Source organism: Talpa europaea (assembly GCF_964194135.1).
Source record: "Talpa europaea genome assembly, chromosome: 14".
NCBI classification, from domain to species: domain Eukaryota; kingdom Metazoa; phylum Chordata; class Mammalia; order Eulipotyphla; family Talpidae; genus Talpa; species Talpa europaea.
Window position 1 is genome coordinate 49799505 of NC_140082.1, and position 22142 is coordinate 49821646.

At 43.2% G+C, this 22142-nt stretch overlaps 1 protein-coding gene across 1 annotated transcript in view; it reads left to right on the forward strand.

Annotated features, from left to right (window-relative positions):
• Positions 1-278: 278 nt before the first annotated feature.
• Positions 279-22142, forward strand: part of RYR2 (ryanodine receptor 2) — a gene marked incomplete at both ends in the record, with an annotated part of 627990 nt that continues 606126 nt past the window's right edge. Inside the window, 1 exon segment of the mRNA XM_084254295.1 lies at positions 279-326. Within this exon segment, the coding sequence (XP_084110421.1) occupies positions 279-326 (48 nt within the window).

Sequence of the window (22142 nt, forward strand, 5' to 3'; positions counted from 1 at the left end):
CCCCCGCCCGCGCTCGTCCGCCGGCGCCTCCTCCTGCGCTCTGCAGGCGGGGACCGCCTGGCGCTCGGCACCTAGCAGCCGCGGCCCCCTCCCGCCCCCGGCTCTGGGCAGCGGCAGCCGCAGCCGCAGCCACAGCAGCAGCAGCCACAGCAGCAGCAGCAGCAGCAGCAGCAGCAGCAGCAGCAGCAGCAGCAGCAGCAGCAGCAGCAAGCGCGCGAGGGGCAGCCGCCACCGGGCTCCGCGGGGCTCGGGAAGCCCCGGCGAGGAGGCGCGGAGCCATGGCCGATGGGGGCGAGGGCGAGGATGAAATCCAGTTTCTGCGAACTGTAAGCGCCGCGCATCTCGGGCTTCCCCAGGGGAAAGGGCGCCCGGACCACCATTCGTGGGGGCCGGGCAGAGTGACAGCGGCCAGAGGAACGCGCGCGGGGCAGGGGGACGAGGGGTGCCCCCCGGGGTGCGGAAGGAGCCGGGCATCCCCCAGCGGGTGCAGGTGTGCGTGTTGGGGCCGGGGAGGAGAAGGGTGCGTGTCTGGGCGCGCGCGTGTGTGAAGCCAGGGCCAGAGCGCGGCGAGGACGAGGCGGGCGGGAGCGGGGCGCACCGGCTCGGACCCGGGCCACGGAGGACGCGCGCCTCGGAGCTGCGGGAGCTGGGGAGCGGGAGTCCGGCCTGATGCATCGCCGGGGCTTGGACCCTCCGAGCTGCGGGGAAGCGGGTGCAGGCTGGATGGCCCGCGGGGCGCGAGGCTGGCGGGGACCCTGGCTGTCGCCGGGAATTGTGCCGCCGCGCAGTTTTCTCGGGCTTTGGGGCTGAACCCGCGCTCTGTCACGCAACCCAGGGGTTCGCCGACTTGGCTTAGAGCGCGCCGCGGCCGGCCGGCGGGGGAGGGGGTGCCGGGCGCTGCTGGAGATTTTCCCCAAGTCCAGGTGCTCCAAAGGGAAGGAGTCGCCTCCGTGGACACCGTGGTCACCCGGGGCTGGGACTAGGATGGTGCTGGGACCGCGTGCAGAACGAGGAAGGGATCAGAAGCGAGTGTGAGTGTGTGTGCGCGCGCGCGGGGTGGGGGCGGAGGGACAGCAAGAACGTGTCGTTCTCCAAATGCTGGCTTACTGAATGCCGAGTGCAGCAAAGTGTGTGTGTGTGTGTGCGTGTGTGTGCAAGGACGGGGTGACTGTCCGGAATTTACACACTGGGTGGCAGCAGGGAAAGGTTGGCTCCACATTAAAACAATATTTTCTCCTTAAGTACCTTTTGGCACTGCTCCTTCCTCTGCCTGATTTGTTCGAATGCTGCAGATACTTCCTAGGCTGAGGCATTGCTCACCTCAAAGCTAGACTGGAGATCATCTTGGCAGAAGAAAATACTGTAACTTCGTGTTAAGAATAACCTAGTTAGCAAGCGTTTGCAGCATCCTTTCCTCCACTTATCTCCAAAGGATTTTGGCTTAAAGGATTACCCCCACCCCCACCGAGGACTGCAGCTTCTGCTGTGACTTCTTTCCTCAACAGTGAAAAAGAGAATCATTTTCCAGTTACAGTTATTTCCATAATCACAAAAAGTCATTGAGATATTTAAATTTTGAAATATTAACCAGATAGTAACTTTTAGGTGTGAAAGTAGTGTTGATAATGATGTATTTAGGTATTGGAAAGTGAAAACGGCACATTTGTTAAAGAACATTATAAGTGACCATTTTTTTTTTCTTTTGGCATTTATTTATGTTGGCACTCATTTTTACATTAAGAGGGGGAACCTTTGGAAAGAATAAAGTCCAGGTAGACATCAGACGGCAAATGACTTGACCTAATGACTGCATGCTATGGACCATTATAGACATGAATGACATACATACATACATACCTACATACATACATACACACATTACATGGCAGCTACTTCTGATTCAGGACCAGCTCTGAAGAGCCATTATCTAAAATCTTGTTCATGGAAAATATTTAAAGCTTACTAGTGATACAATTTATTATATATTTTTAGTGGAAAACTCTTAAGATTGTTTTAAAATAATAAAAGCCACATGAACAGCTGTTTCTCAAAACCACAAAATCTTTTATTCAGGTGGACAAAATATTTAGTTGCTGTGTAATTTTTAAATTAAAAAAAATTCAAACTCTGTAGGGTTAAAATTAGCTAGAAAATTTTGGAAGGCTTTGTGCACTCAAGGGCTTCCTGCAGGCTTAAATGTTAAGCTGAGCTCATGGAGGTGGTGTTATCAGAATACTTAATGGGGACCGAGGTAAATGTGCTTGCTGGTGGGGTTCTGCACTTATAAAGTAATGTTAACTCTGTGCCACTCGACAGCTGCCTGTCAGTCCCAGCGACACCTTTGATAAGTGGGTCCAGGGTAGGGATCTGGCAGTCCTAGGCTGGGATTTTTCTTTTAATAAAACATTGGTAGGTGGTTGTGCCAATGATAAATGACCTTGAAGGAGGTAGCACAGTGGAGCAGAGAAATTTTTTTTTGGTGTAACATTACATCGAAAAGGAAAACATGCCTTTTCCTCTATATTTTACAGTTTTTTTATGGAAATTCTCAAATCGTTTTCCAACTCCTCTGTCTACTGCTCTTGCTTTTTTCCAATTTATTCCCTTACCCTGAGAACGTTAATGGCTCAGAAATGTTAATGGAGTTACTAACAGGGAAAATGTAGTTTTTTTTAGTCAGTCCATCTCTTTTTTTTGGAGGGGGGCCTTATTTCTCTGTTGTGTGTAATCTTGTCAATATGAATTCTTTCTTTTTAAAGCAAATAGCCTGGGAGTACTAACAATCTGCTCATTAGGTAACACTGCTATAGATTTTGGATGAAGCTGTTGTGCTTAGAAAAAGATCAGTCATTAAGAGACCATAATTGTGAAGTTGACCAGACATTCTGTATTTTGTGACTAGAGCACCTTAAGTATTGCCTTCGATTTTTATTCCAACATTACAGCTTATTGAGGCATTTTTGGCACCTTTTTGTCTGCCAAAAGCTTTTCTTTTTCATCTTCTAGAAGAGGTCTGTGGTCTCTGTAAGGGAATCAAAGATGAAATCTTTAATGAACAGTGTCCATGAGTTATGTCTGTTGCTATAAATTAGTTCATCATTTGTGAAGGGAGTTTTCCCATAGTCTGTCTCCCATCTCTTTGCAACTATGCCGTTGTGAGTTTTCTAGCGTTCCTCTCAAACGGTTATGTAGAGGAATGATCATTTTTGATTCAGTGGCTCCCCCACCAGCTGGAATTATGCTGAAATGACGTATTTATCTTCGAGAGAAATTGAGACTGTGTGTAAACTCTGGATATGCTAGGACACTTGAAGAATCCTATTGTAAAATAAACCCTCAGCCCCAAATGGATTTGTTTACTGCCGTCTCCAAATATACTCCCACTTAAGATGGCTTGGTTTATTTAAAATATTTTTTTATTAACTCATCAATGTAGCAGTGCATGATAATTTGCTATTTTAAAAACATGGCTGTTTAGTTACTCTTTCTGAGCAATCAAAGAATTTTATAGAAGAGATTCCTTGACTTTATGAAATTCATGATGTAATATGACCTTGGCCGAGGGTTGGTTTTACTTTCTTTCATTTGTGTAAACGGAGTTACTCTTGGGTATACTGTGCTGTGTCGTTTTGTATTTATGCATAGATTGAGACTTAAGACAGTTCTGATTGCAAAAATGGTTCTGATAGAAATGCTTTTTAGCTTTCCTCTGGACTTCCTTTGCAGAATGCACTATTTCACTGTAGGTTTCTTCGTAATGCTTATGCATCTTGCTCAGTGGTAATAATAGGGTGCATCTTAGAAAGTATTCAGCAATTAATAGTATCATCATAAATGCACAACACTTGAAATAGATTGAGTAGGAACGTTTAGCTCCAGTTTGTAGGGTGCAGGAAGGTTAAGGTGCAAAGTCTGTGACTCAGTAGTGTAGAACCAAGAGTAAGACTCAAATCTAAGGCTTAATGTCTTTTCCAGGAGAGAGAGGCTGCTTTAAAAGTTGCTCAAGTATGTTTTAGCTTTATAGCAAACATCCACAAACAGTTTTTCTGCTGTAGGATTGTCACAGAGAAAAAATGAAAAGGCCCTTAATGAACAGTGGCAATTTGCACCTTTTGCTCCCTTTATAATGAAGACATGAGGAGCTTTGAGATAGGTTCTGTGGTAGTTTTTCAAGTAACTGATGGAAAGCTCACTCAGGCCTCTATCATCAGACTTTTTTTTCTTTCCTTTTTTTTTTTTTTTACTTAAAATCAGTGAGTTCACGTTGGCAGGAAGGGCAGAATCTAAAACACTTAGACACTAATTTATTTGACATTCAATCTTATTTGTACTTTGGCTTTAGGTAAGTGTTCTTATCAAGGCTGAATTACCCGAGAATAGATTACAACTTCTGGGAGACTGTGCTTCTGTAGATAGGCCTTGAGGAAGAGGGAGAGATGGTGAAGCAGGTATTTGTCTCCTGAAACTCTGACATTGTGGAAATTTTATTCATTCAGAAAAGCATTTGTTGAACACCTTCTATATGCATGGCATGATTTTAGGTCATAAGGAAACATCAAGATAAGGAAAAATGTGGTCTGTAATTGTAATTATACTTTCAAAGAAGAGATTTAGAGGCTACAATGGAACAATAAGAAGGAAAAAGCCCATTAGGGTAATCAGAGTCTTTTAGAAAATATTCCCAGTCTAATCCTACCTCCCTCTCTCTTGTTATTTTGCAGATAAGAAAACTAAGATTTAGGGAGCTAAAATGTGGCCTGTGTTCTAGTCCAAAGTAAAGGCTGTCTTAGCCAGGGCTGCTATTGCAGAGAACCATAGGCTGGGCGACTTAAATAATAAACATTTATTTGTCACATTTTTTTTGGAGGTTGGAGACTCTAAGATCAAGGTGTTAGCAGATTCAGTGTCTGCTGAGGATTCTCTTCCTGGTTTGCAGGTAGCCATCTGTTTGTTGTATCCTCAGAGTATTGAGAGAGAAATTATTTCTCTTCTTATGAGGGCACTAATCCCATTCATGAAGGTCCCACAGTCATGACCCAATTGCCTCTGAAAGGCCGCACGTCTTAATGACATCCTATTGTGAGTTAGGATTTCAACAAATGAATTTGGGGGTGGGGGTGCAAACATTCAGTCCATAAGTATGGCATAGAGCAATAAAAAGTATCTGAAAATCTTTGCAGAATTGCCAAAAAAGTAGTTTATCAGCACACCATTCTTCTTCTTCTTTTTTTTTTTTGATTTATTTATTTATGCCTACAAAAACTGGGGTACAGGCAAGAGGTGTGGAAGGTGAGAGGATTCATCAGAGACAGAGTGGGGAAAAGAACAGGCAGATTGACTGAAATACACTGCCGAGGGGAGCAGTGGGCGAGTCAGGAGAGGTCTGCTGCGCCATGTGGGTAGCTCCCTGGCCAGGGCTGGAACTTGTGCTGCAGTGGCTTTGGATAGCTTCATAGTGCTGAGACTCAACACTGTGCAGCACCAGGGAGGCCCTCCTTTTTTTTTTTTTTTTAAAGTTGCAATCCCTTATGTGTCCTAAAATTGCTCACTAGTCCAGGATGGGAATCTTGCACCTGTTTCATCCTTTCATTGCCTCCTTCTTCACTTGTTCCTTCTGGTTGATCTTGAAGCATGCTAATTTCTCCCACATTGCAAATTTTTTTCGCTTGACCCTGATACCATATCTAGCTGCTCAGCTCCTACCCACTGCTCATTTCCACCTCCTTGTAATTGTTATCTAATTCTCACCCTCCTTAAACCTCTTTACTGTATGTTTCCAATAACCTCCTCCTGCCCACTCCTGTTCCCTGAGAACCCTCCAACTCTATGAACCATGTCCTCCTTTGTGAAGTTTCTCTCTTTGGTTTTGGAGATACAGCACATTCTGAGTTACTTTTATAGCTTCCTGATCATACTTTGGGGGATTTGTTTCTAATCTGAAGGCTGAGGTTATCCCCAAAACTTTTTTCCTATTTCCCATTTGATCTCTTCTACCTCCATGAGTGTACCTGTGCCACAAAAGCAGGGATCCTTGGAATAACCAAGTTTGAAGAGCTCGAACAATGAATTCTTTTTTTACAGTCAGAGGTGCGGGAGGGTTAGAGAATTCACCAGAGACAGAGTGGGGAGAAGAACAGGGAGATGGACTGAAGACACTGCTGAGGGGAGCAGCGGGTGAGGCTGGAGAGGTCTGCTGCGCCATATAGGTAGCTCCCTGGCCGGCTGCGAATCGAACCCACGCTGCAGAGGCTGTGGACAGCTTCACAGTGCAGCGCCCAACCCACTGCACCACCAGGGAGGCCCTCGGACAATGAATTCTTATGGCTCTGAGAGATGCTGAAATGACAAGAACTTTCCCTAAGCTGCTCCTTGCTATAGAAGAAACCTACCACAGTTCTGATAGTCCTCAGACACTCACTTCTGGCTCCCCATCAAGGCTCTGTGTCAGCTCCCCGCCCATCATCCTGAGCATCATGTGTTCTGTCCCTAACATGCTCCTCCTTCCCGAGACCCTATATTGGACAGTAACACTTCCTGTTCTGCCTCTGGTTTAAAAATACCAGCATGATATTAACCTTTGAAAGACCTGGATCTGAGACCTAAATCCATTGATTCTTAGCATTTGGGAGCTGAGAAAAATTTTGTATTTTCCTTATAAAAGGTAAAGATAACATGAGGCATCACAGGGGGGACTTTTGAAGATCATGTGACAGAATTTACGTGAAAAGCTTATTACAGCGCCTGGCTCCTGGTAGAACCCAATGTATTAGTTTAGTTCTTTTTTGTTTTCTCCTTACTTCTACATTGTCATCATCTCCTGTGGTGTTTTCCTTAGCAATCAAGTCAGATTTATATTCTTCCCTACACACCAGCACTCTCTATCCTTCAAATCCCCCTCCCCCTCCCAATTTGTGGTTTACTTTGAATCCTCCTAAAGCTCTTGTGTTCATGCCACCCTTTCTGGAACAGCGGGTTCAGTTCCAGATTCCTGTCACATCTGGTCTAACTTCTCTGCTTGGCTTATGACCTTCGATAATCTGATTTCTGACACCTTACTTAAGTTCCCCATTGTAAAGTCAGGAATGGACCAGTGCAGGTTTTCTGATCCCATGCAGACCGGGTAAAGGAGGAGTCAGAGTCCTCAGTAGTTTTGCAGGTTTTTATTTGGGGTTCACCAGGCATATGGCAGGCAGGGGTGCTGGCTGGGGGGCTGGGAGGTTGGCAGGCCTCCCAGCCCCCAGCAAGTCTTCACTCTATCTGGACTCTCTGGCGTTCGTTCTGCTGCTTCTCGGATTCTGCTTCGGCTTTTACTGCTGCTGCTGCTGCTGCTGCTGCTGCTGCTACTGGTGCTGCTGGCGTCCCCGTGACGCTGCCCTTAAAAGCAGTCTTAGCTCAGCTGAATCCCATCTACCTATGCCCACACCCTATTCCAGGTGCCCGCCATCAGGCATGCATTCAGGACAAGGATCCATCATCTATCCTGATGGCAGAAGGGCAGAAAAGCCTGATATTTTCTTTACCCTACAGTCCACCCCCTCAGGGTTTTCTGCCATACAGTCTATACATATATATACAATTTTCTAAGCAAACAAACAATGCAACCATGGCCCACAAAAGCAAATACATCAAATATAACAAAATACAATATAACAAAATACAACAGAACACAAATAAGTCCAGGCAGGGCACCAACCTAGTGCAAAAGACAATTATTGGTACCAGCAGATAAGCCACCAAATCTGCTGCCGAAGGCACTGCTCATACGAGGGAGGGGAATCACTCACGGCATCTACTATATCACACCAGGAGCCGTCAGGCTTCCTGGCCTTCTCTGGCTGTAGTCTCGGCTACAAGCCACACACAGCATCCACCCCCAGGATGCACTAGCTCTGGGATTGGCAATTTTATTCTGTTGGGGGTAATCGCCAACCCTCAGGGTTTCTGTCTGCAGTCGCTCCAATACTCGGCCTTCATGGCCACCCATGCGACTGGCAGACCCCTGCACTCAAGCCAACCCACTGCACAATCACATGGGTCGGGGATCCAAACTCTGCATTCGGCTTGGGCTCCACCCCAAGCCACATTCCCCACCCGTCCCCCAAGGACAGGTTCCTCAGCTCCTCACCCTCACTCAAGAATGAGCAGGGCATCACCCACACGTGATTTTACGAGACTCACAGTTTTTCAGCATACCCAGGCTGCTTAACAGCCACTCAGGGCTTCTCAACTTAGCATCAGTACCAGCTTTTGCCTTCTCAGTTGGCTTTTCTCCTCCACCTGGCTGCTGGGCATGCACAGGCTGCTTTTGGCCATCTAGGCCCACTGGCCACCCCCAGATTCTCAAAAAAAAAAAAAACATAACCTGCCAAGGTCCTCCGCCTTCTGGCGGTATTGTCAGTCCAAGTTTATCAGTGCATGTCCATTGGCCTCTCCCTGCGTCAGCAGCGGCCTGCTGCCTCAGGGGTCATTGGCTGGTCCTTTCCGGTGTCGTTGGCTGGTCCTCTCGGGCGTCTCCTCCATGCGAGGTCTCGTCCCACAGCTCCGGACCATATCCAACTTCTGTGCCGCCATGGCGCCTCCAGCGTCATCACAGGCAAACAGTCTGTTCTCCTTAGTCCCTCCAGGTCTTCGGAGGGCTCCAATACCCGTCTACATGGATCCTGCCGACTTACGCCAATTGTAAAGTCAGGAATGGACCAGTGCAGGTTTTCTGATCCCATGCAGACCGGGTAAAGGAGGAGTCAGAGTCCTCAGTAGTTTTGCAGGTTTTTATTTGGGGTTCACCAGGCATATGGCAGGCAGGGGTGCTGGCTGGGGGGCTGGGAGGTTGGCAGGCCTCCCAGCCCCCAGCAAGTCTTCACTCTATCTGGACTCTCTGGCGTTCGTTCTGCTGCTTCTCGGCTTCTGCTTCGGCTTTGGCTTCTGCTGCTGCTGCTGCTGCTGCTGCTACTGGTGCTGCTGGCGTCCCCGTGACGCCACCCTTAAAAAGCACAGTCTTAGCTCAGCTGAATCCCATCTACCTATTCCAGGTGCCCGCCATCAGGCATGCATTCAGGACAAGGATCCATCATCTATCCTGATGGCGGAAGGGCAGAAAAGCCTGATACTTTCTTTACCCTACACCCATCCTGCATAGAACTTTCTTGGATTGCTGCAACCAATGCTGGTTTCATCTTTCTTTTCTCTTGAGCTTCCCAGTCCTATACATTTTATCACTTATTTAATACCCTATTTTTTGGTCCCCTCATGCTCTGCAGCTGGGTTGCAACTGTGTTGGGAGGCATTGGTTTCTCATGATGCTCAGGGCATCATTAACCACAAGGACAGGTTTGCGAGAAATCTTCAAAAAAAGTGAGAAAAAGTCTGCCTTCCCTCATTTGATCCAGGTGAAAATCCCTTGGTTGTGTTTAAATGTGGGAAGAGGGAATCCGTTATATGGAAACAGAGGCAGGAAAGTAGAAGTAAGATTCCTTATGGAGGCAGAAGTTGTAGGAGTTTGGCACTTAAATTCTGAGAGGAATTCTGAGGAAAGAGGAGGTTTGTTGATGAGACAGGTGAGGTAATGTTTGCAGCTGTGGGAAGCTGTAGTGGTTTCCGGGCTAGCGGTAGGTTGACATCTGACCACAGTCTTGTGAGGGGAATTTGAAAGAGGCAGGTGAGCTAAGGAGAAAAAGAATAAGCGAAGCATTAATTGAGCCCAAGTGATTTGGCCGCTGAAGAGGGAACACTGGGCTCTCGTCAGAATTTGTATTTCAAATTAGAAACTTCTGGATGATGACTTTCAGGGCATCACAAGGGCAGACAGTAAAACAGTTTCAGCCATTTACTTTCATCTTTAATAATGATGGGAAGGACACTGAGATGGCGACTCTGCCCACAGATGTTGTGGATGTTCAGGATTGGAAGTGTCCTGTAAAAATTCTTTCTGGAAGGGTTAAGTGGGGCTTTCTGAGGTTGTTTCATGCTATTGTGTTAGGGGTCCTGGAATCACCCACACCTAAACCATTCAGAATAGTGAGTGTAATAAAGCCTTGTCCTTGGACTAGAGATATATCCTTTGAATGATCTAGGGGGTCCCTGGAAATTCTCATCCAGCAGGTCACAGGATCAGTAACTGTTGGTCTCTATGACTGCTTCTAGTACTTTGGTATTTTTGTTTTTGTGTTTTGAAAGCAGGGAGATAGAGGGGGTCTTCTGAGTGAACAGGCTGTGAGAGCTGCCATTTTGATCATGTCAGAGCGTGAGACAACCCTGACCTATCTTAGTGTTTAGGGGACATGCCATCTATTTGTATTTTTGAGATTGTCTGGGGCATTTCTGGGGGCACCTCTGAACAGCTCCAGCAGTTGCTGATGATTTTGTCTGCTAATCCTCTCTACTACCTTAACTTTGAAGAGCTTCTTTGGCTTCCCATTACTACCTGGGCTGGTGGAGACATGACCTATATTTCTGGGGTTTTCTAAAAATGTATAGTTGGTCTCAAGCTCGCTGTGAGAGCTGCCATTTTGATCATGGTCCAGAGCATGAGACAACCCTGACCTATCTTAGAGGAGGGTGTATTTACTGATTGCTGTGACCCAGTAGAAGTTCTATAGTGATGTGTCTGTAATGAAATGGAAACCTTAAAGCCTTCTCTGTTACTAACTTGGAATATTCAGAGGACCTGCACGTAGTTGCCTCCATACTCGCTAACCAAGCAGAACTTTGTCTCCGGAATAAGGACCAGAAAGAACCAGAGCCACAAACATGCGTGTCTAGTGAGAGCTCTACTGGGCAACTATGCCCACTCACCTGTCACCAACCGATGATTAGTGTTTGCCAGTTTACTCAAAGGAAACCTTAAATCTAGCTGGGGAGCCAAGACAGATGTAAGACAAAGTGAGTGGAGTGGTGGGAAGTGCTGTAGGAGTTTAAATGGTGATGGGGCCTTGCTGGGTCTGAGAAGAGTTGAGGCAGGAGGTACCCAGTGGATGCTGTGAGCACACTTGTTCTCTGGGACCCACAGTTCTTAGTGGGAGAGTGGTGGAGGGGGCGGGAGGCAAGGGCTCTTATGTGATTTGCTAGTGAGGGATGCAGACTCACACATCCCCATCACCAGGGCAGGAGGAACAACTGGATAGGACCAGTTTATTTTTTTACTTTCTATTTTTTTAATATCAATTAAAATTCTTTTTTTATATTTATATTTTATTTTATATATTCTTTTATATCATTTTTCATTTTGTACAATGTATGCATTTTCATCTTGCTTATATTCCCCATACAATTCCCACCCCCCTTATTTTGACAGTAATCCCTCCTCCTACCCCCGAACCCCCTTTGTAGTGTGTTTCTGGTTTATAGTCAAGGCCTTTTTTTTCTTTTAAAAATTTAGTGATTTAAAGACTTTTTTGCATGTCTGTTGCACTTCTAAGGAAATTTTTAATTGTTTTACTTCCCTCTGAATTTAGACTCTTATTCATAATGTTCACATGTACTCACAAATTTCATTTGTATTTAATACAGGATTAGAGATAGAAAGTAAAAGATATATTTTTAAAGGACCAAAAAAAAGAAGAAATAAAGGAAAATTCTTGGTGTTGAGTAAATTGGGATATTGTTAAAATAAGTACTAAACGTCACACTGAGTTTATAACCATAAAAATGTGTGCTCTCTTATTTTCCACAGCAGGTCTCTGGTTATCAAAATGAAAGGAATTATGATTTAACTTCTTTTAGAGTTCACCGGAGTTTGGGTTTATTTCACATTCAAAGAAATTTTCATGAGGAGATTTTGGCCATACCCGCTCACACAAATGAAAGTATCATATTACCTTTTACCAGATTGCCACCTTGAGTGAAATTATATTTAATTAGTTTGTGGGTAACAGTGAAATGTTGGTCTCTGCGACTGCTTTCAGTACTTTGGTTTTTTTTAAGATTTATTTATTGTTATGCATATAAGAACTGGGGTACAGGCCAGAGGTGTGTGTGGGGGGTCGGTGAGAGGATTCCCCAGAGATAGAGTGGGGAACAAAACAGGCAGATTGACTAAAGTACACTGCTGAGGGGAGCAGCGGGCGAGTCAGGAGAGGTTCGCTGCGCCATGTGGGTAGCTCCCTGGCCTGCTGGGGATCGAACTCATGCTGCAGAGGCTGTGGATTGCTTCATAGTGCTGTGCCCAAACCCTTGCACCACCAGGGAGGCCCAGTAACCTGATATTTTAAATAATAAATATGGAACGGAAACATTGGATGCAAAGTTTACCAAGTTATCTTCATTCAAGATGCAAACATTGGATTTGTTCACAGCATCACAGCAGGTATGTAGCAGATACCTTGGGGCAGAAGACAGTCCTGTAGCTTTGAGGTATCAGCACAGTGGAACTGTATACACATCAGCTTAGTGATAGTAATAAACTCTTGTAGCCCTGAGGATTGTGCTCTTAGTAAATTGGAAGGGGACAAAAGATGGAGAAGTGAACATGGCCACAAAAGGGGGTTCAGAGACCCACTGCTATACAGTGGAATAAATGCCTGTGAAACTGGATTAGATTTATGTATGATATGAAAATAACGTGAAATAAAGCACCCAGGATGTAGAATGACATGTAAAGTAGGAATTAAAGCTTCAATAAAATGCTACATAGAACTCTGAAAATGCCCCCCCCAATTTCATTTCTAGAGTTTCTGAAAATTTTGTTCATTTTATTTTTGGAATAGTTCAAATTTGGGGGAATAGTTTAAGGGGTGAAAATACATTTCAAAGTGCCTTTTTTGCAAACAGACAATTATTTTAAAGGACTCTTCTTCAGAGACACTTATACAGTTATCAGCCTAAAGCGCAGAACACCTTTTTTACCCTTTTTCAGAGGAAAATGACATATTGAAGAATGATCTGGGGTACTTGAAAAATTTAGCAGAAACACACACATACACACACACACAACACACAGACACACATCTACTAGATCAATTCTTTTTTTTTAAAGATTTATTTATTTATGCATTCAAGAGCTGGGGTACAGGCCAGAGATGCAGGGGGTGAGAGGACTCACCAGAGATAGAGTGGGGAACAGAACAGGCAGACTGACTGAGGGCATCAGCTGGTGAGTCAGGAGAGGTCTGCTTCGCCATGTGGGTTGCTCCCTGGCCGGCCAGGGATAGAACTCGTATTGCGGAGGCTGTGGATTGCTTCATAGTGTGGTGCTTAACCCCGTGCGCCACCAGGGAGGCCCTGGATTCAATTCTTGATGCCCTTTTACATCTTTAGTTTTTTAGAATGTCCCTTCATTTTCCCTTTGGTCCTGGACATGTCTGACATGATTTGTGTTCGAGGACAGCACTCAGGATTGGAAGTTACGATCAGCTTACACGTTCTGACTTGTAGTTTCAGTGAAACGTCGGGAGAACATTTCTTCTTGAATCACTGAGAAATGAAAATCGGGGATGAATTGTTGTTGATTGATGGCTGTCAAAGGAGCTTAAAGCATCCAGTTATGCTGCCGTCCTGTTTGTGACAGTGAAGGGGTCATCATCTCTTGATGATGGGGTTTCAATATTGAACATTAAGGTCCTGCTGCTGCTGCAAAGAACAGCACCACACAGGCAAGCCTGTGAAAGTGGCCTAACTTAGGTCCTGCTTATTCAATAGAGGATACATGAACAGGAGAAGAGAGAATTGTGGTTTCACTCCCTCCTGCTTCAATGCCCCCACTTTCTTTTAGTTTATTTTGAAAGATTTGTTGACCCCTTTCTGTGTGTCAAGCTCCATGCTAGGTGCTGGGACGCAACTATGTTAATATAACTTGTTTTTGCCTCCAAGGAGTTTGTTACATCTCGGGTGTATGGGATGGGGGATAAAGAGAAAGTAAATATTCTACTACAGAGTGGACATAGGATGCAGATAACTGTTACGCGAGAGGATGTTGAGGATGGACCCATGTATGATTGCCTAAGGCTTCATGGAAGAGGCAGCATTTGTAGTACAGATTTTTCAGACTGAAAGGAACTACAGGTCTAATGCCACAATTTTTAGAAAAGGAAAATGAAAAGACTCTCAAGTATTTTGGGTACAATTTTTTTAGCTCAGACCGGATGGCCATGATTCACTTGATTTCTGGAGAAATTAATTTGTTCCATTAAGCAGTTCATTGCGTTTCTACAGATGAGGAACCAAGTTGCGAAGAGGTGAGATGACTTGGTTAAGGGCAGTTCATGAGAAAATGGTAGTGCTGAGTTCAGGGTCTTTCTGGTGCCAAAGCTCTTTCTATTCCTTCCTGCCCCTCAATTCGTTCTTCTTTCTATCCAACAGTCAGAAAAAGTTGTGAAAGAGAATATGGCCAACAAAAAATAACTGTGGAGGCCACGTGTGCTTTCCTCACATGTAACCCATAACCCACTGGGTATCTCTGTCTTTTCTTTGTCTTTGAGCTGTTTTACAACTCTGTAAATTGTGGAAAACTGATAGTAATGATTCTTAAATGTTTCATTTTTGATCATAGAAAAGGTAAATTGCATCTGGTAGAATGTATTGTGAATAATGAGCAGTTTTGCATTTATTAAGCAAATTTACATCACCTTCCTGATGGACTTATCTCTTCAAATATTCTTTAGATCCCCCTTTGAACCAACTGTGATAGCATCATGCCAATTCTTTTGTTAATTATGAATTCACTACAGTCTCGTAGACACGAGTTCATTTTATGTTTTTAGGAGTCATATTTTCATCTTTAAAAATTGTCTTCAAAATGAGTGGGATTTTGATGGAGTGAGATGAGGCGAGTAGGCAGATAGGATCCCAGGTGAAAAGGGGATGTGAGTGGAGACAGTGTGTTCTTTCCCTTTCTCCTGTCCCCAGCGGCATTTTCCACTCATCCCTGCCCTGCTTAGTGTCCAGGAGGCTCTTGTTCTTGCTGGCCACTGGGGTCACTGTTAACTCCCCCACCTGTACCAGATCAAGGGCTGGGACAACTTCCCACTATTGCTGCTCACTAGGTTTCTCTCCATCTGTTGGGTCTGTCACCCTCCCTGCCCACAACTGTTTCTGTCATTAAATACCTTGCAGTGAAATGCTTTGAGAAAACCCTGCCTTTCCTTGGCCAGGCTCTCAACAGCTGGGAATACGTGGGTTCACATTTGAGAAAGCGTGGCCTGTGGTAATCCTTGGAGAATGGGGAGCATGGAGACCTCCAGGGCCGGGAATTGATACTTAATTCATAGGGTAAGAAGGGCCTTTGAAATTCTTTTTTTTTTTTTTTTCTTACTCCCCTTTCGAGGAAGGGAATTGGGTCAGAGCTGACCATTAGGGAGATTAATGTGGCAGCACTTTATAAGATAAATTGGGATATGGAGAGTTTGGAGCTGAAAAGCCCATTAGGAGCAGTGACTGTGGAGTTGGTGCAAGATAATTTGGGTGGTAGTTGTGGGAATGAACAGGAGGAGAGAGGTTTGAGAGGTGCTGCAGAGGAAGGGTTTACAAGATTGGCCACTAATTAGATAAAAGAATAAAAGACAAAGGTGAGCCTAGGAGACTCAAAGAAATGTGGCACAAGTGGAAGTTTTAGCAGAAGGCAGTGGTATTAGTTTTCGGCATGATGATTTTGGGGTATATTATAAACTGACCTGTGTGTCCCCCAAAATGATGCAATGGAGTCCTAATTCTCAGTACCTCAGAATGTGACCTTATTTGGAGACAGGATCTTTATAGAAATAATCAAGTTAAAATAAGGTCAGTAGGGTGGATCCTGATCCGGTTTGGTGGGTGTCCTTAGGGGAAATTTGGACTCTCACACACAGACAGAAGTTGATGTGGAGTCATAGGACAATATTAGGTGGAAGCAGAATTAGAGTGCTGCCCTGGCACGCATAAGGCTCGAAACCAGAACTAATAAGGCCTGGAACTGGTTCCCCCTCTTTGCCCCCAGAAGGAAACACCCCTGCTGACTTGGTTGGACTTCTGGCCTCCAGAGCTGTGAGACAATACATTTCTGTCTTTGAGCCACTTTGCTACTTTGTTGTGACAGCCCCAGGAAACTAATAACAGTGAATGTGTGAAGCTGGGTAATGTGAATTTAGTGTTCTGGGGAGAGGATGGGCCTACAGAGGCAGATTTGAATGCTATTGGAGTGATAGCACAGCCACGAATATGGAAGAGATGATTTCAGATAAGCACATAGAATGCTCTGTAGCAAAGGCTGAGAAGAAGAGGACTTAAAGCCTTGGTCGTTGTCCCAGAGAGGAAGGTGAAAGTAGATGCCAGAGAGTGGAGAGTGGGATGTGAGAGGTGGCAGGAAGCAGAGGTAGAGGACTGGACAACCTCTTCACACAAATGTTAATGGGGAGGAAGAAGGTTGGGAGTTGGTAGTTTGAGGAGGAGATAGGTTGAAAGAAAGTTACTGATTATTTTCTTTTTCTCTCTTGGGAGACACCCTACCTGTCATGGGCAAGGAGGGATAATGGGAACAAGGACCTAGGTGCTGGATAGAGACTATCCTGCCCCTTCCTCGCTGCTGTAATCAGGCGCACAAATAAATGGATGCATCCTGCTTTTTACAATACTTAATTACTTATTGCTTTAGCTGATTTAAGAGCTCCCACTATTTTAATTTGATTTTAGGCTAGCTTTGCATAATTTCGTTTTCTGCTGTGGACCTTTTGAAAAGCAATTAAAGTTAGAGCTTCACTGGTTTCTAGGCTGGGCGTATTTTATTTGGATGTTGTGTGATTTTGGTGATTAAATAATCCAGGGCATTTGAAGCAAGCCTATCTCATTAGGACAAGTGGGAGAAGTTCATATTGCTAATGGTGCTTTTTTTCTATAGCTATGGACTCAAAAAGATTGTGGGAATTTATATAGGTATTTACAGATGATTATTATTTTTAAAGATTTATTTATTTATGCATACAAGAGCTGGGGTACAGGCCAGGGATGCGGGGGTTGAGAGGATTCACCAGAGACAGAGTGGGGAGCAGAACAGGCAGACTGACTGAAATACACTGCTGAGGGGAGCAGCGGGAGAGACAGGAGAGGTCTGCAGCACCATGTGGGTTGCTCCCTGGCTGGCTGGGGATCGAAGTCATGCTGCAGGGATGAAGTGTGGTGCTTAGACCCTTGCACTACCTGGGAGACCCCTATTTACAGATGATTGTTAGCAAATGGACAGCCTAGGAATATATTAGAACAACTTTCTGACAACTCAGATCAGGGGAACAGGTTGAAATATGTCACCAACTGATAACATCTGCCCTATTATGATAAATATTTTATCTGGCTAAGCAGATTTTAGTAATTTTTTCAGAAAATTGAGCAATGTACATTTTCTGAGATGTTCCCCTCACATTTTAATGTAACTGGCACTATAGTAGAGCATAACAATATATAACTTGCAAACCTGTTTAAAATAAAATCTAAGCAATAAATGTATATAACATTTAAATGTGTAAATCCAAGTCTGTTTCATCTTTAATGCCAGCGATTTAAAAGTAAAAGCTTTCAACAAGCAATTGCACTTAACAAGGAATGTATCTTCATTTCTTTGGTGGCCTGAATCACTGCCCAGAACACTTTCCTAAAAGGAAACTGCCTTAGAGATGATGATTATTACACGATCTGCTCAAAACTAGCCAAACCATTTGCTTACCATGTATCAAATACATAAAGTACATACATACACACATTAAGATAAAAGTATGTCATCTTCTGCCTTTGTCGAATACAGTATATCTGACCTTACCTAATGAATTTATAGATATATAATGTGTGTGTGTGTGTGTGTGTATGGCTGTGTCATGTGTCAATCATATTATTCACTCTGTAAAGTTTTGAGAGGTTTTTTCATCCAGCAACACATACCCAGTTCTCTCTTCTCTTTTTCTTTTTTTTTTTTAAAGATTTATTTGTTTATGCATACATGAGCTGGGGTACAGGCCAGAGATGAGAGGAGTGAGAGGACTCACCAGAGACAGAGTGGGGAACAGAACAGACAGATTGACCGAAATACACTGCTTCTCTCTTATTTCTTAGAAAACAAAATCATGCTTGTGCAAATGCAAAAGAGGATTTGGGGCTCAAATGAGAGGAAACGGGGCTTAGAACAAATAGTCTTCTTTCTGGCTGCCTCTGGAACTCTGCCACCTTCTTTAACTGCTTACAATGTCATGGGAGCTGGTCTAAAGAAGGGGAGATGAGAAGAATGGTAACACACTCTGGTCTGAAGAAGGGGAGATAGCTACCTAAAATTTTCATGATTGAGTGATAAGAAGGTATCATATCTGCTATTAGTAGAATATTTTCTAGTTTGGGTCCTGCCAAGAACATTTTCTGCAGAACAAAATTTTGAGGATTTCACATGATTGACAGGGCAAGGAACACCACATAAGTTATAATAAACAAAAATATTGCTCTGAGAAGGCCTAAAGCGAGGAACTGAATATCAGTAGAGAATGGTACCAAAGATTCCATAAATCTCACTAATTTCCTGTAGTCATTTGGCACAGGTGGTGATTGGGGAGGGATGGAGCAGAGAGATCATTTGTGCATTTCCCCCTACACATGAGCAGAAGGAAGCTCAGTGCTTCCTTATAACACAGTGCATATATCTAGATAACCCTAATAACCAGGAATATAAAATAGACTTTAAAATCTTAGCATTAACGATGATGCTGGTGTCCTCTGCTGTGAATAAGGCTGCAAACTAGAAGCCGACTAAGACAGAGTCTGGTAAATAAATCAAGGAGAAGGACTTGCAAATCTTGGCACAAGAGAGAAAATGAGTAATGGCCAGTTTGGAGCATCGGCAGTCAAGATCTCTGCATTATTTAGTGGAACAACTTACAAGAAGGGGACCAATATTGTGGGTGAATGTAGTCTATTTTTTAAGGTTACGTAAATTCAGCCTATTTTTATGAGCAGTGGAAAATTATTGTCAATGTGTTTTTGATAACATTCTTCTATGTCATAAATTGAAATATGGAGAGCACAGTGGCTTTTCACATGAGTGAGGTACAGGGAAGAAAAATTACTATAAAATATAGGACTCTAAGGCTGTGTTTTATATGGGTACTGGATTAATATATTTTGGGGCATTCATTTTAATTTACACAATTGGCTTTGCGGTTGCTCTAGTTCTTCATGAGTGTTGTAAATATTGGATTTATTAGGCTGATGTTTTCACTGAATGGTGTTATTGTGAATGTACTAGATGGGGCTGTTATTTTCTATGTAAATGTAGTTCTGCATTCAACAAGTTCATCACCTCCTGTGTGTGTCCATACTTGTGGGCTTATCCTAAAGCTTCCTTTTTCATTTGTATTTTAAAATCATTTCCATGGTGTCATTAATAAGTCTCCTAAGTGGAAAAGGGTTGAGGCTAGAACCCTATGACCAGCCTAAGGGTTCCTTCTAGATCTGTGACAGCTAAGTTCTGCTTTACTCTATAATCATTCAGTCTACATATTTTCATTTAATTCAAGGGGAAATTAATGAGGTTAATGAAATGCTGGCTGAAATCTCCTTTATCCATACAAAAAATTTATATGTACTTTTATATATTGCCATTATTATTGTTATTATTTTCTCAACATTTCTAAATATCTAGTGTAAGCAAGACATTCTACTTGACTTCATGGACATAATGAGATCGTTCTTGTCCACAGGCAACTCTTCTTAAGACTAATTAATTTGCTTTTCACAGTTTCTTTTTCTTGTTAAATCTCTCTTAAGTAAATTTTAAAAAGCCTTTACAATTGAAGTGTTATGGAGAAAATATATAGTATGTAAATCTTAAGTGTACAGCTTGATCCTTTTTGCAGTGAGAACACAGCTGTATAATGACCACTGTCTGCGCAGATGTTGGGAGCCCCTGGAAACCTCCATTATACCTGCTCCCAGTGGTTACCTGCCTCTCCAGAAGTAGCTCCTATTCGACTTCTAGCAAAACAGATTGATTCTGCCTTCTTTTGAGCTTCATGCAAATGGAGTAGTACAATAAATGCTCTTTTGTGTCTGGTTTCTTTTCCTTGAAGTTGTATCTGAGACACAGCCATGCTGTGTTGAGTGGTCACCCATTGTCATTGTTTTAGACTCCAGTTTATAGAGTGAGCCCATTGATGGACATTGGTTGTCTCTAGTTTTTGCTTTGATGACTAAAGCTGGTCTTATGAATAGTGCTGGTATTCTCAAATATCAAATACTGAATGAATGACTGAAATACAGTTATGTGTACATTTCTGTTGGATATGCACTAGTGAGTGGAATTGCTGATTGGAATATTAATCTGCTCAGCTTTTTTAACAGTTTTCCAAAGTGGTTATAACAAGTAACACTTCCTCCAGTTGTACCTAGTAAATGTTAGTTCCTAAAAACTAGTCATTATAGTGTATTTCATTATGATAATAATTTGCATTTCATGATAACTTATGTTGAACACCGTTTTGTATCTGTAGTGACCATTTGGATATACTTTTATGGAGTTTTATTCAAGTTTTTAGCTTTTTGAAAAAATAAAGATAAAAAAATTTATTGACAGTTTTTATATATTCTGCATATGAAGCTTTGTCAGATATGTCTTTTGCAAATATCTTCTCCAATACTGTTGCTATTGTACTCTTTTACTGGCCTTTTGTTGTTGCTGAACAGCTGTTTGTCATGTACGTGCATTTCAGGTTATTGTTTTTTTTCATTTATGGTTTGTGCTTTATGTATTCTTTTAAAGAAATCTTTACTTACATAAAGGCTATGAAACTATTCTCCCATGTTATCTCCTAGCGCTTTTATTCACTTTGACATTTAGGACTGTGATCCATCTTGAATTGATTGTTTTGTTTATAGTTTTAGGTAGAGATCAACCCCCCTCTCCCACAGAGGTCTAGTTGATTCAACACCAGTTATTAAAAAGACCACTTTTTTTGGACCTCCCTGGTGTGCAGGGGTTAAAGTCTCAATACTATCAAGTGACTGCCAGCCACTGTGGCGTGAGTTCCATAGCAGGCCAGGGAGCCAACCCACATAGCTCAGCAGACCTCTCCTGGCTCACCCGCTGCTCCCCTCAGCAGTGTATTTCAGTCAGTCTGCCTGTTCTGCTCCCCATTCTGTCCCTGGTGAATCCTCTCACCCCCTACACCACTGGCCTACACCCCAGTTCTCGTATTCATAAATAAATAAAAATAAATCTTAAAAAAAAAAGACCACCTTTTCCCCAAATGCAGTGAATAGTGAATCAGGTGACTGCAAGTGTAGGTATCTGTTTCTGGACTCTCTTCTGTTTCATTGGTCTGTTTAACTTTTCTTGCTATAGCTATTTTTTCCCAATATCTAACTTTTAAAATTCTCTTATTTTATATTGTCTTATTATATGGTGGTATTAGTCCTCTAACTTTGTTCTAATTCTTAAAAAAATGTCTTTGCTATTCCTGGGACTTTTCATTTCAGTTTAAAATTTGAGATTAGCTTATAAATTTCCAGTAAAGAGCTGCTGGATTTTTTTTTTTCTTTAAAGATTTATTTATTTATTTATACAAGCACTGGGTACAGTCAGAAGCGCAGGAAGGTGAGAGAATTCGCCAGAGCCAGAGGGGAGAGCAGAGCAGGCAGAATGGCAAAGTACACTGCTGAGGGGAGCAGCGGGCGGCAGGAGAGGTCTGCGCGCCATGTAGGACCCTCGCCCGGCAGCTGGGGATCGAACTGGCGCAGCAGAGGCTGCAGGCAGCTTCGCAGCCCAACGCTCAACCGCTGCGCCACCGGGGAGGCCCAAGCTGCTGAATTTTTAATGGGCTATCCCTAAATCTATGTGAAGAGTTGACATCTTCACAATAGTGAGTCTTCCAAATCTATGGACATGAGTAATCCTTCTATTTATATTTAGGCATTTTTAAATTTCCCTTGGTAATTACACTTAGTTTTCTATCAGAGGTTTTGTGCATTTGGGGGAATCAGATTTATTCCTGGATACTTGGTGTTTATTGATAGTGTGACTAATAGTATTTAAAAATTATTTCCTATAATTTAAAAAACATTCTTGACTTTATGTGTTTTGACTCATCTAAGAACTTTGCTAAGTTCACTCATCAGTTCTATAGTTTATCTGTTTATGTGTTTGGATGGTCTTTGAATCCAGTCATGTCTTCTGGGTATAATGACCATTTTATCTTCTGCTTCCCAGTTTT